The sequence below is a fragment of the Diceros bicornis genome, chromosome 24 (assembly GCF_020826845.1).
Source record: "Diceros bicornis minor isolate mBicDic1 chromosome 24, mDicBic1.mat.cur, whole genome shotgun sequence".
NCBI classification, from domain to species: domain Eukaryota; kingdom Metazoa; phylum Chordata; class Mammalia; order Perissodactyla; family Rhinocerotidae; genus Diceros; species Diceros bicornis.
This window is the reverse complement of record NC_080763.1, coordinates 13,636,851-13,651,733: the sequence shown is the minus strand read 5'-3', so window position 1 is coordinate 13,651,733 and position 14,883 is coordinate 13,636,851. Positions and strand designations below refer to the sequence as shown.

At 38.6% G+C, this 14,883-nt stretch overlaps 1 protein-coding gene across 1 annotated transcript in view; it reads right to left on the bottom strand.

Moving 5' to 3' along the window:
* The window catches only part of PPP1R36 (protein phosphatase 1 regulatory subunit 36), a 32,469-nt gene that overhangs the window by 3,468 nt on the left and 14,118 nt on the right, over positions 1-14,883 (bottom strand). The window contains exons 6-7 of the mRNA XM_058566870.1: positions 13,882-13,980; positions 9,241-9,375 (exon numbers count right to left, since the gene is read on the bottom strand). Of these exons, the coding sequence (XP_058422853.1) occupies positions 9,241-9,375; positions 13,882-13,980 (234 nt within the window). The remainder of the gene's footprint in view (positions 1-9,240; positions 9,376-13,881; positions 13,981-14,883) is intronic.

The following is a 14,883-nucleotide window of genomic DNA, read 5'->3' as shown; positions in this document are numbered from 1 at the left end:
CTCTTAAAGCCCAGAGCAAACTGATGTAGGCCACCCCGCAGAAATTAAGTACAGAATGTGGTGGTTTCTTCTTCCCATTCCAACCGAGCTCTGCATATGAAGCTGAAAGGAGCCCAGGAAATGGAGGCAGGGAATGAGGACATCTGAGAGCCGCATGGTTTAAAGCTGTAAAGTCATATCTCGCTGGTGGATTCTGAATCATTTTTCTTTCTTCTTTTTTTTATTTTATAATTTTTATATTAAGAACATACAAATCAGTTATAAATTTAGAAGTTCAATGAGTATAAATAACAAAGTTAAGCCCCCCCAATCCTCTACAAATTGAAATGGGAATTATAACAGCACAACCCAACAGAAATATAATGCAAGCCATAAATGTAATTTAAAATTTCCTAGTAGCCACAGTTAAAAGAAATGGGTGAAATTAATTTTAATAATATATTTATTATATCCAAACGCCCAAAATATTATCATTTCAATATGTAATCAATATTTTAAAATTATTAATGAGATATTTTATTCCTTTTCAAACTTTTTGTATAGTGTACATTTTACATTACAGCACATTTCACTATGGACCAGCCACATTCCAAGTGCTCAACAGCCAATGGGGCAAGTGGCCACCATGCTGGTCAGCAAAGACACTGTACATTCCACCTGTGAGGGCAGAATCCAAAGGAGAGAGGGGAAAGCCAGCCTGGTGGTGAATCCAGAGATTTTCTGTGGCCTGTTATGATGTTTTCTTATTCCTTCTTACTACATTAGACTCTAAGCTCTAAACCAAAATGAGGACAGTATATCATATTTTTAGTTATTCCTGAAGGGATGCAAAGCCTAGGGCCAGGCCCACAGGGTTCTAAGGACTGGAGAGAAAAAAAAGTTGTGTTCCCATTTGCCCCTTGGTGCTTTAGGTGAAATCAGGTTTAAATGAAAGTCAAGGGCTGTTCTGTAAAAGGGAAGAGAAATTTCAAAGGAAATTTCAAATTTCAAATTTCAAAGGAATGTGTTATGGGGAAGGGAAAGAGGCCTTGGTGCACATGACTGGAGGTGAGGGAGGGGGAACGGGCCGTAAGGATGATTTATACACCTGACCTTCAAAGAGATCCCTTTCTCCCCATCCTCATGCACACTGCCATCCTCTTTGGTCACCCGTCAGGTGACAGCTGCATTGAGAGCAGAGGATGAGGGGATAAATCCTAGAGTAGAGCGGGGGGTGGAGCCAGAATTGGCCATAACCAGACAACAGATCTAATTCTATGTCATGTGCCATGAGGAGGTTTTCTTATAAGGGCTTTTGCAGGTCCCTAGAGCTGTTGGTAGAGATTCAGCTTGCTACAGATCCCATTATTTAGGAAGAAGTGGTATTTTGTCTTTTCTTGACAAAATTTTCAAGAAAGGTCTTATGATGAAATTACAGTCAGCTTTACAATTTCCTATTCAATCACTTGTAAAATCACCTTTTCTCAACATTAACTCTACTTTCTTTTGTCTTCAAACTCTCACTTCAAATTGAGAAAACTAGAATTTGAGGTTTGTATTAGTCAGCTTGGGCTGCCATAACTAATTACCACTATTGTTTAAATAACAGAAATTTATTTTCTCATATTCTGAAGGCTGGAAGTCCGAGATCAGGATGCCAGCATTGTCAGGTTGTGGTGAGGGCCCTCTTCCTGGCTTACAGGTGGCTGCCTTCTCACTAGGTCCTCCATCGTGGAGAGAGAGAAAGCCCTAATCTCTCTTTCTCTTCTTAGAAGGATGCTAATCCCATCATGAGAGCCCTGCTCTCATCTAAACCTAGTTACCTCCCGAAGGCCCCACCTCAAAATACCATCACATTGGGAGTTGATAGGGCTTCAACATATGAATTTGGGGGTGGGGGTACACAAACATTCAGTCCATAACAAGGTTAAAAAAACAACTATTCTAAAACAATAATTGTATTTCTTAATATACTTATGTGTAATCTTTAAAAGCACATATACATTGGAAACTAATTTTGGGTTAAAAAAATCAAACTATAAATAAGTATATCATAATTAGAGATGTTATCGTATCTTTTAGTTCCCTGGATATAGAACCTCCCCTTAAGTTATTGTGCTTTTAACAGTACATTTTTATTACAGTGTAATTTTTATACAAACTTTTTAAAGGAACGCATTATGTTTGAAAGTAAGTGATTGCCTCAGTTTAGCACCAGCTCTTTTCCAGGAGATGTTGGTCTTTTGGCCATTGGATGCAACATCACCTGCTTTCCTCCCACCTGTTGAGTGGCAGTCAGGAAAAGAATCAGTTTAGAGCTCACCACCCACGATCCACATAACAAGTGCCGTACAGGTCAGAGAGCTGAACACAGGATATCAAGGAAAACAGATTACGGCCTGTTTTTGCCAGTAAAAGTTATTACCTGGCCATGGGTGTTGATTTTGTTCTTGAATGGAGTTTATTGATTTTGTTCTTGAATGGAGTTTATGTTGTTCTTTTGGTTGTTTCTATTTAGGAGAAGATGAGGACAATGTTTTTGCCAGTTACGAGTTATTGGCTGATTTTAACATATTATTATTTTACTTTCTCCCAATGTGAATAGTCTCATGAGAACATTTTCATGTGTATTTTCTGACTTTTCTCTCTAATATATGCACACTTAAAATTGGACTAGAACACCTTATGCCATTTGTCTCTGGAGTTAAAGATTTCAGTAGAACCAGCAATTAGGGGGCTGTTAATTTAGTGCTGTCATGTTTTGTGAGAAGTAGGAGGACATGCCTTTCTATTATAAATACATCTGTGAAGTCCTGATATAAAAGCTTTGGCACAATTTTGATGAACATGTTCGGTAAAAGCTCTCTGTGTTTTCCAGCTCAGACATTGGCTGGAGGCAGTCCCTGAGAAGCGTGACCTCAGTGCAAACCTGGTGGTGGATTCGGAGTACAGCAACCAGAGCCACTGGTCAGTCATGCGCCCCACTACGGCAGATCTGAGAGGCACATTGTCATGGCTGCCATGCTGAAAGACAGCACTAAACTTGTCAACTCCATAAAAGAGCTGAACACAGCAGCAAAAACTCTAAAGAGCAGAACTGATGCAGTAGAATAAAGAATGAATCTTGCTGGAGAAGCATTAAGAGGGCATTCCCAAATCATGGTAAATCCCACAAAGTGAATCACAGAAATGGTAGACGTGAGAAGCAGATCACGTAGTCTACCACGTGGACAAGAGGGGTGCAAGAGAAGAGAAATGGCCAACAATGCCAAAACATAACCAAAAAACACAGAAAATGAGCCTAAATTGAAAATATAAACATTAAGTCTCATTTGAGAGAAACCTCACATGCCTTTTTGTTTTTACACTTTATAGACCAACTGCAAATAGCCAAGGAGAAATGAGAGAACGTACGCCTGCCCCTTAGACTCTGGAGAAGCTTAGAGAAAATCTACTCCAACTAAAGAATGACGTTGTTAACCCAATACTATCTCTGTCCAACCTGATTTTTCTTTTTATAGGCAGAAGAAAAAGGTTTCAAGACTTGAAAAAAGTGAAAGAAGAAAAAGCTTTAACCACATCCTATAGTTGTAAAGTTCACTACATGTAAGGGTAGAAATCCAAGCTCACATGAAAGACATCAAAATGCAGATAAAGTAAAATGTTTAGTAAGGGTTAAGGGTAATGATAAAAAATAAAGTAAAAGAAATTGGGGAAACAGGGTGAGAACAGCAAAGTATAAATATAGAGTTCATTAGGGGTTTTAGATTCCCACATTGTTACAAAGAAACAGGGACAAATCATAGAGTCTCAAGAGAGAATGCGAACACAGTAAATATCATATTCTATATTTCAAAAGATCCAACAATTTATTTGATAATGCAAGGCATTTTTTTTTTTATTTGTGAGGAGATCAGCCCTGAGCTAACATCCGCCAATCCTCCTCTTTTTTTGCTGAGGAAGACGGCCCTGGGCTAACATCGGTGCCCATCTTCCTCCACCTTATATGGGACGCCGCCACAGCATGGCTTACCAAGCAGTGCGTCGGGGCGCGCCCGGGATCCGAACCAGCGAACCCCGGGCGGCCGCAGCGGAGCGCGCGCACCTAACCGCTTGCGCCACCGGGCCGGCTCCTGCAAGGCATTTTTAAAATCACCCATACTCCCTTCACTCTAACAAATCATCTATTTTTTCCATTTATTCTCTTCTCTGTAATAACATTTGCTCTTGAATAAGACTTTTAAATTTAAACATAATGTGTGATATTTAAATATGCATATTCTTTGACCCAGGAATTCTACTGTAAGGCATTTAGGACAAACTAGACAAGTACATAAAATATAGGTAAAAGAAAGTTCATTACAGTGTTATTCATAATATTTAAAAAGGAAACATCCCAACTGTTCATCAAGAAGTTAAATACATTTGGGGCCCAGCCCCGTGGCATAGCTGGTAAGTGCACGCGCTCTGGGGCTGGCGGCCCAGGGTTGGATCCCAGGCGCGCACTGATGCATCGCTTGTCAGGCCATGCTGTGGCGGCGTACCGTATAAAGTAGAGGAAGGTGGGCACAGATGTTAGCCCAGGGCCAGTCTTCCTCAGCAAAAAGAGGAGGATTGGCATGGATGTTAGCTCAGGGCTGATCTTCCTCACAAAAAAAAAAAAAAAGAAGTTAAATACATTTGGAATACCAGGAAGCCATTAAAGATGATGTTATAGAGCTATATTTACTATAGAAGATTAATAGTAATAACAATAATAACAATACAAATGAAATAATAATAGCTAACATATACTGAGTGCACACTATGTGCCAGGGAGGGTTCTAAATGTTTTATACGTATTGTGTCATTTAATTTTCACAGTCTATAAAGTAGGTATATTTAGGTATATCCTCCAGATGGAATGCTATAGAAGAATAAAATTCTATTTATGTAAAATTGTGTGTGTGAGTATGCGTGCATACAGAGATGTCTAAAAGGATAATGAACAAAATGTTGACAACAGATAGTTTGGTAATGGTATTTCAACAGATTTACCTTTGCCTTTTTCTGTATTATTTAATTTTTTTCATGACTATGTATCAATTTTATAAACAGAAAGAACAAACTATATTTGAACATATAGGGAAATATTGAGTTGTTTTCTTGACATGATAAATAGTTTAATGTTTAAACTAAGGGTCAACACAAGTAAATAGCTAGTTTATTCTCTATTTTTTTTTTTAATTTGAGGAAGATAGGCCCTGAGCTAACACTTGCCAATCCTCCTCTTTTTGCTGAGGAAGACTGGCCCTGGGCTAACATCCACGCCCATCCTCCTCCACTCTATATGGGACGCTGCCACAGCATGGCCTGACAAGCGGTGCGTCGGTGTGCGCCCGGGATCCGAACTGGTGAACCCCGAGCCGCCCCAGCAGAGCGTGCACACCTAACCACTTGCGCCACAGGGCCAGCCCCTAGTTTATTCTCTTTTAAAACAGAAAAAAGATAAGGCTGACTTCAGTTACTTTTCTAATGGAATTAGACACAAGAAGTGCTACTATTTATGTATAATTAAAAAAATTAAAAAGATGACTCTAGGAAAAAATGAAATCTAAAAACTACCCTTTTCAGATGATATGATTATATACCTAGAAAACCCCAAGAAATAAATTATAATTTTATATAGGTAAGAAATGAGTTTAACATGTGTCATAGGTTTTAACATAAATGACAAAACCAAATGCATTCTTATATATTTTTATCATCAGAAATATATTACCAAACATGCATCAACAGGGGAATGGATAATCAGTTAATTATAATAGATTCATAATATCCATAGTTTAAGAACTATTCCATTCTTCAAAAGAATGTGATAGATCTATCCATACTGATATTCAAAGATATTTAAGATTTGTAAGTGAAAAAAGCGCATCTCAGAATAACACATATAGCATTATCCTATGTATATTAACAACAACAACAAGGTAAGTGCATATGTGTGATTGGATAGAAAGGTAGAAGGACCAAACCAGAATTAACAGTACTTACTTCGGGGGAGGGGAATGAGCTTGGAAGAGGGTGGGGGAAGTAGGAGATTTTCATTTTTAACTCTATATGCTAACTAACTATAAACCAACTATATACAGAACGGTTATTTGAATTTTTTCCCCTCAGGATATGTTCATGAAGTATTTGCATAACTAAAAATAAATAAATAGGGGGCAGGCCTGGTGGCGTAGTGGTTAAGTTCACGCACTTTGCTTCAGCCAGCGGCCCGGGGTTCACCGGTTCAGATCCTAGGCATGGACCTATGCACTGCTCATCAAGCCATGCTGAGGCGGCGTCCCACACAGAGCAACTAGAATGATGTACAACTATGACACAAAACTGTCTACTGGGGCTTTGAGGAGAAAAAAAATAAATATAAAATAAATAAACCAAAACTTCACATTGGTATAAGAACTTAAATACATGAGTGCTAGTCTAACTTAGGACCACATAAATTTCTTTAAAGATTATTATGTAAAGCTTTAATGGACAAAATAAAGAACGATATGAATAAATGGAGAATACATCTTACAGCTCTTTGAGAGGATTCAATACAGTCAAGATGACACTATTTCCTAAGCCAATATATAGGTTTCAATATAATATACAACAAAAGGTTCTTGGTAGATATCTCTTAGAACTTGATTAATAGTGAAATTGATCTTGGGGCTGGCCTGGTGGCATAGTGGTTAAGTTCAAGCACTCCGCTGGGGCCGCCCGGGGTTCATGGGTTCAGATCCTAGGCACAGACAGATGCACCACTTGTCAGGCCATGCTGTGGCAGCGTCCCAAACAGATGTTAGCCCAGGGCCAATGTTCCTCAGCAAAAAGAGGAGGAGTGGCAACAGATGTTAGTTCAGGGTTAATCTTCCTCACACACACACACACTCTCACACACAAATAGTGAAATTGATCTCAAACAGGTAAGACTGCCAAATACAAGGTTTCTGAAGGTAAGAGGAGTGAGCTCTTGTTTTCAGCTGTTACATCAACTCCTTTCTAGCGGGGCTCACTGCCTGTGCTCCACAGCGAGTCTCCAGCAGGTGCACTCCTCCTTGCCTCTCCTGCTTGGGGTGCCCAATCTCTGTCTATACCTCTGTGTGTGTCTCTGGCCGCTGGTTTCCTTATCTGACGACTCCTCCACTAGATTGTACGTTCCTTGAGGGCAGAGACTATTCTCTTCGTACATGAGCCCTTAGAACCACAACTAACACAGAGCAGGCACACAGTCACATGTGTTGAATAAAGCAAAGCAAAATATAAACTGTATAGTCCTGTGTTTAAAACCGAAAAACTGATCAATAAAATTCAATAGGCATTCCCCAAAATGGGTTATAATATTAGAAAAATTCAACATCTAATAAACAAGAAATGTTACAGTGGAAAAAAATCACTAATAAATATTATTGGAAAGTTGGATGTTAGCAAAGAAAAATTATCTTATATTCATAGCTCATCTGATCTGATAAACAAATTTCAAATGGATCAAAGACTTTAACATTTGTTAAACCCTATTTTTAAAAACTAAGAAAGAAAGGTAAGAAGTTTAACCCAGGAATGAACAGAATGAACCCAGGAATTAGCTTGTAAGACTATTGAATAGCATCAGAAACAAGGTGGAAACGTTCAAATAAATAAAAATTTAAAACACTTTCATAATGTGTAAAAACATAAATATCAAAAGGAAAGCAACAAACTAGAAAAACAAATGACCAATCGCAGCTACATGAAACCTAAATTACATATACAAATTCCGTTTCCAGTTGATAAATGGTTAAAACTAAATGAAGACCAGGCAATAAGTTATTTTACACAGAAAAAGAGCACAGACTCCAGAGTGATGAAAGATATTCAGAGTCAATATAAAATATCTTTAAATTTTATTTATCTATTTATTTGCTGAGGAAGGTTCACCCTGAGCTAACATCCATGCCAATCTCCCTTTATTTTTCAGTATGTGGGCCACCAGCACAGCAGGGCTGCTGACAAAGCAGTGTAGGTCTGCTCCCGGGAACCCAACTCAGGCCGCCGAAGCAGAGCGCGCTCAAGTTAACCACCAGGCCACCGGGGCTGGCCTCCTTTAAGCTTTTTACACACCTTGAAGCTCTCAAAAATATTAAACTAATAAAACCATGTATGCTTATTGCTGATGGTGATACAAAATATTTTAACCCTTTTGGAGAACAATTTGGCAATATGTAACAAGAGCTATAGAACTGTTCATGCCTTCTAGGTAACACATTCTAGGTAACAAGTCATAAGTAAATAGCCCAAATGAACAAAGTAATTTATATAAAGATATTCAATGCAGAAATATTATAAAGGAGAAAAACTGAAACCACACAAATGTACATAAAAGGAATGGTTAAGCAAATTGGTATATTACACAACAGAATAACTATAGTTGCTATTCAAAGTGGTAGGTGAAACTATGCAAGCAGAATAATAGAGGAAGCTACATAGAAAATGTAGAAGACAAAAAGTATATACGAGTATCTGTATTTTGAAAACGTAGGGAATGTGGAGAGAGAGAAATCATGTATTGGGTTCTTTTCCTCTAAAGTTAAAAAAAAAACGTTCTGGCCATGACCACGGTGTGGATCTTGAGCCTGTCGTGAAACTACTCAGAGAAGGGGAGTTTGGGTTAAGGATTGGAGCTTTCCCTCCTGGGATCCCAAACTTTCCTGGGATGAGACACTTGTAAATTTTAATTACAGTAGTGTATAAACTGTCATCCTGAGGTAAAATGATCTTCCCGTAAACGGGGTCATCTTAGAACTCCCACCTTACAAGCTTGTACTCACAACTGTTGTTGCTGCAAAACAAGCAGATAAAGGGCAGGGGACACACCCAATACCCCCATCAACACCGGTTCATCACTCGGCCTCCTGCCCAAGGCAGCCAAGTGGCCCTTGCCTGGCAGCAGGAAGCCTCCCTGGTTGAGAGCCAGGTGCCACTGAACTGATATATCCTGAGAGAAAACTCATTTAAACCCAAGCAGCGGAGGTTTTTAAAATAACAGCTGAGATTCTGGATTTTTCCCATACTCCTTTGTCTCTCTCAAATGAGACATCATATGTGCTTGGGACAGAGTCTCACCTGAGCCCAGTTATTCTGTACAACAAAAAGGGAAACTTTCTCACAGGCACCAAAAGTCAAATTTCAGGGTCTCAGGACGTGGCTGTACAAACCAGAGAAGATCTAGTGAAATCCGAAGTGTGCGCTTACTTCCCACAGCACATGTGGTGCTTCTCCGGCATGCCCAGGCCCAGCACGAGGACACAGTACTCCTGTGCCAAGTACTTCTGGGCTGCTTCTAACTCACTTAGAACCAATTCCATCTCTTTCTTCTCTACAAGGCCCCTGAAAAGAAAAACGAGAATTTGGGTTAATTTTGGCAAATGCCTCTATTCATTAGCAAAAAGTCAAAGTATGAACTATTTTGAAAGAAATACAAATCAACACATCTCACTTATCTTTTCATTATTTTATTCGAGCTGTGGCAGAGGGAGGTCGTCAAAGTCCTTCAATACTTATCATTGCAATCAGCATCTCAAGGTAATGGTGAATTTTCACTTTTTTATAGATTCTTTATACTTTGTGCTATGTATCCTTAGTTTTATATACAGGCAGTCCTAATTTATATAGAACACCTCAACTAACAAATTCCCTACACTGGTTTCTAAGGCAGCTAGCAGCCCAGTTCCCTGCTGTTTTGCTAAAACAGCCATGGAGACTCTTTCCCCCGTCAGCTCCCCTGGGTTCCTGATGTTACTACTAAGTGCGGGGGCTCGGGGTTTGCCTACCCTCAGCTCCGCGTTTGCTAAAGAGGCATCTGTGGACAAGTACTCTGGAAACTTCAGCATCAATTATAATAACCTTGCTTCCCTATGAAAACACAGCCCCAGTGCCAACTGAATTGCAAATGAACTTTCTAAAAGAAAACCTGTTTGTAGGTTACAGCATGTCTGAAGTCTAATTTTAGAAGTTTTTGCAGCACAACATGGTAGGAAACAATATTGCTGACAATGCATTCCAATGATTGTATTGAAAAGTGAAGTGTCATCAGCTTTTTTTCTGCCTCTTAATTTTCAGAAAGATTTAAACCAAATGAAATGCACTCGATAAACAGGGACAAATTACTGCCCCTTCGGATGTTAACCTCTAGACTGACCACATGAGGATTTGCTGCGGGGTAAGGGAGGGGTGTTAGGATAATATAGATACTTCCAAGAACAAAACATTATCACATGTGATGATAAGCCTTGTGAGTCACTGGAATAAAATGAGTTTCTGGAATAGATAAAGCGGGTTCCAATTTAAATGTCCAAATTTCATAGAACCCAATCACACACCCGCACACACACCCCAGTGACCATCACTGTGCCTGCCTCCCTGTTTCTCTGAGCAGCCCCAACCCTCACCCTTCACCCCTACTTTGCCAGGGTTGCCAGTACTTGCTCTGCTTTTGCTGTAGAACAAACCAAACCAAACAACAACAATCAAGAAATGCCTTGAAACTTTTAGGCCAATAGTTCTCAAGTTGTAATATATGTAAGAATTGCTTGGGGTACTTGCAGATTCCCAATGCCACTCCCTCTCCAGGATTACAGGTCAGCAGGTCTGGGGAGAGCTTGGCATTTAAAACAAGCCCAGGTATAATCCTTTGGAAAAAAATTTGATAATAATTTCAAGTGTCATACAATTGGTCATAAACTTTGATCCAAAAATCTCTCCTGGAAATTTATTCTTTTTAGAAAATTATCCAAAATTAGGGAGGAAATCTAACACATGAAGATATTCAATGTAATTCTTATTTACCTATTGGTCTATCAGAAAAACTGGAAACTCCCAAAATATATAAAATAGAGGGATAAAAGGACTAGTAATACAGCCAGGTACTGTTAAAGGACTTGACATTTATTAACCTATGAGTCCCCGTGGGAATTAAGCCAGGAATCAAAGTCTGTACCCTTAACCACTCTACTATACTGCCTCTTAATAGGTAAGTCATTAAGTCAACAACATACATTGGCTTGATGGAAAATTATACCACCATTTAAAATTGTAATTATCGGGCTGGCCCCGTGGCTTAGCAGTTAAGTGTGCGTGCTCCGCTGCTGGCGGCCCGGGTTCGGATCCTGGGCGTGCACTGACGCACCACTTCTCCAGCCACGCTGAGGCCACGTCCCACATACAGCAACTAGCAGGATGTGCAGCTATGACATACAACTATCTACTGGGGCTTTGGGGGAAAAAAATAAAAAATAAATAAATAAATAAAATTATAAACAAAAATAAAAAATAAAATTGTAATTATGAAGATTGTAATAACTTGAAAAATACTTATGATATGACGTTTAAAACTACATTCATAATTGTGCCTTTGTTCAGAAGCTATAAATCCTATTTACAATTGGATAAACTCTGGAAAAGAGAGCATAGTTAATTGGTAGGCAGTGTGGGCACACTGCACAGTGGTTTAGGCACAGGCTTTGGAGTTCTGGACAGACCTGGATTCTAATCTCAGCTCCACCAGCTAACTAGGCAAGTAATCTCCAACCAGCTATTTAACCTCTCTGAGCCTTAGCCTCTTCATCTGTAAAGGGGCATAAGACTTCTTCTTCTGGAATTAGGGCTTTTAGTCATCTAAAACCATCAAAGTGCATCTCTGCTATCCTTCTACATCCCTTCTGCTCTCCTCTCACTGGTTGTAGACTTTCCTCCCAAGTGCCAACCACATTCATATTAATACACATAACCATATTTATACACATTATCTCATCTAATCTGGGCGATAACTCTGTAAAGGAGATACTATTATTATCCCTGGTATACCTCACTAGTTTGACTGAAATCAATTTTTTTCTTAAAGTTATTTATGTCCAGATATCTCAAAGCAATCTATGTTCACGTCTATTATAATAAGTAAGCTGACTACTAGAAGCCTGAAAATGAAAAGTTATTATATTTTTTTTAGAATCACACCATAGAACCAATAATTTTAAGGCTTGGATTTTTCTTTGTCATACTGGAACTGATTCCTTCTAAGAAAGTCTACCTTATACCACTGTGTTCTAATAAGTTTTAAAGTATTTTAAAAATGACTAAGAAATCTTTCTTACTTAGAAGCGCCTGGATCAGTACAGTGTTGCGTCTGCCGGGAGAGGGAGCAGGGGTGAGGCGGGGTCTAGAGGACTTCTCCCGGCCCCTACTGAACCAGGACCCCTGGCTCAGAGAAAGCAAAAAAAAAAAAAAAAAAGAGAAAGAAAAAAAGAAACCTTTCTTCTCTGTTATCTATTCCTGCAAATTAAGAAATGAAACAAATGTCTCTGCTAGGTTACCAATAACCCTCAGCATTAGAAAACATCACAGAAAATATAACCTAATATGCCACCAAAGTCTAATAAGTTTCTTTTGGGGGAGAGTAAGACTCCTCAAACCTTTTGAGCCCACAGCCAGCTGGAGCCCTTTTGCTTGCTACCACAGAAACCCTTCATGATCTCTAGCTGCTCTGCTGTGAAATGCAGGCCTGAAATAACATGGAGCCAGCATATTATGATGGCTTTACCGAGCAGCAGTGTTTGAATTATTTATTTGGTTCTTTACAAAACTGCTGTCCAGATACATTTCTCTATCCATAAAATGTTTTTCAAACTGCTTGGTTGTACGCAAGGATTTTGCATTTTGAAAACATGCTACAGCAACAAATTGATGACTCTACCCGCATTCCTAACAGCTAAATCATTGGGTTGGTTCCACATGTACTAGGGAGGGCAGCTTGGGCTCTCGGAAAGTTCCATGGCTTGCAAAAGGTCACCACGCCTGAGAGGCATTGTTCTACTCTGGACTTAGAGCCCCAGATTCATACCCTGTGTAGCTCTGAGCCACCTCTGCCTAATGCAGTTACATTCTTCATCTGGAGCCTAAGAAATCTTGTTTTCTTCTGTGACATGGAATATCATTTTGGTCATATCCGTTCACTTTTTTTAATGCTTAGCTTTTTTATTAGACACTTACAAATGCTTTAGCAAGAACTTTGTAAGCATAAAAAGCATAGAAACAATATCTATATCTGCACTGTCCAATACGGTAGCCATGAGCCACATGTAGCTACTGAGCACTTACTGTGGCTAGTCTGAATTGAGTTATATTGTAAGTGTAAAATAGACACCAAATTTCAAAGACATACTACAAAAAAAAGTAAAGCAGTTTATCAATAACTTCCTAATATTGACTACATGTTGCAATGATAATATTTTTGAGTCATTGGGTTCAATAAAATATATTATTGCAATTAATTTCACCTGTATATATATATTTTATTTTTGGTGAGGAAGATCAGCCCTGAGCTAACATCCATGCCAATCCTCCTCTTTTTGCTGCGGAAGACTGGCCCTGGGCTAACACCTGTGCCCATCTTCCTCCACTTTATGTGGGACGCCACCACAGCATGGCCTGACAAGCGGTGCCTCAGTGCACACCCGGGATCTGAACCCGGGCTGCCAGCGGCAGAGCGCGCACACTTAACCGCTGGGCCACAGGGCCAGCCCCCTCACCTGTATCTTTTTACACTTTTAAAATATGGCTACTAGCAAATTTTAAATTACGTATGTGACTCTCGTTATATTTTTATTAGGCAGTCAGTACTATTTATTTGCACTATCTATATTATTCGGAATATTTTGTTACCAGAATACCCATCTTAACTATTCAGCGAGCTTTAAAAACTGGTGGACTCCTCCCATGTAAAATGTTTTAATATATCCAAAGATTTAAAATTTTCCATCATCTCTTTACTCTAGACAAAAGTTAGTTTTAATACTGGCAGTGATAAAACTTTAAAGCACACTACAAAATCCTACTTACACCATATAGCTTTTGGGTTTCTTTTCCAGTGAGTTTTTTTCCAAGTAATGAGATAAATAGTACAATAATGCCATGAGGAAATTGTCAAGATTCTTATTCCTATGGGAAGATTAAAAAAAAGGAAATTAATGCTAACATATTTCAAACATAAAGCTTCTCATAAAAATATATGTGCACACAACATAAAAATAAGTAGAAATATACATCATCATGCCTACCACACAACTAATTTACCATTTAAAATTCTATCTACTACACTCTTGAAGATGTAAGAAATCTGATTTTTGTAAACAAAACTTTCTAGGAGGTCACATATTAAATTATAGTTTTGCTTATTAGTTTCCAGTCTTAAAAAGTTTTTATTATACAATATTTTTCAATTGTTTAAAAAAATGTACACAAATGTAGCAAGTAAAACTCTCCCGTCACTCCTTTGTCACCATCCTACTCCTGAGTGGTAGCCACTGATAAGAGTTTGGCATGAATCCTTTCTAAACATTCTAAAGCACAGACAATCACATATAAGATCCTCCCCCACCAACACACATACATATGTATGGATATATGCCTTAAATTTTTTTTGGTAACAAATGGGATAATGCTGTATACACAAGTCTTTGCAACTTGCTTTTGTCACTTCCCTGTGTAGCATGGATCTCTTTCCATGATAACTATGCATAGATTTTCCTCATTCTTTTAAACAGCTGAATAAAGTATTCTATATATTTAACTAGTCCTCTATTGATGGATATTTAAGTCTTTGAAACATATTATAGACATTGCTGCCATAATTATCCTTATAGCTATGTCTTTGAGTAACTTCCTAGAAGTGAACTTACTAGGATATAGTATATACGCATATTAAATTTCATAAGAATTGCTCTCCCAAAAGATTGCACTGATTTACAAGCCTATCTCATTTGTTTTAAAAGTAGAAGCCACTGTTTTCTTTCTAAATATTCTTATGAGATTTTTGTTGCTTTCCTTTCTAGCCCCAAATGG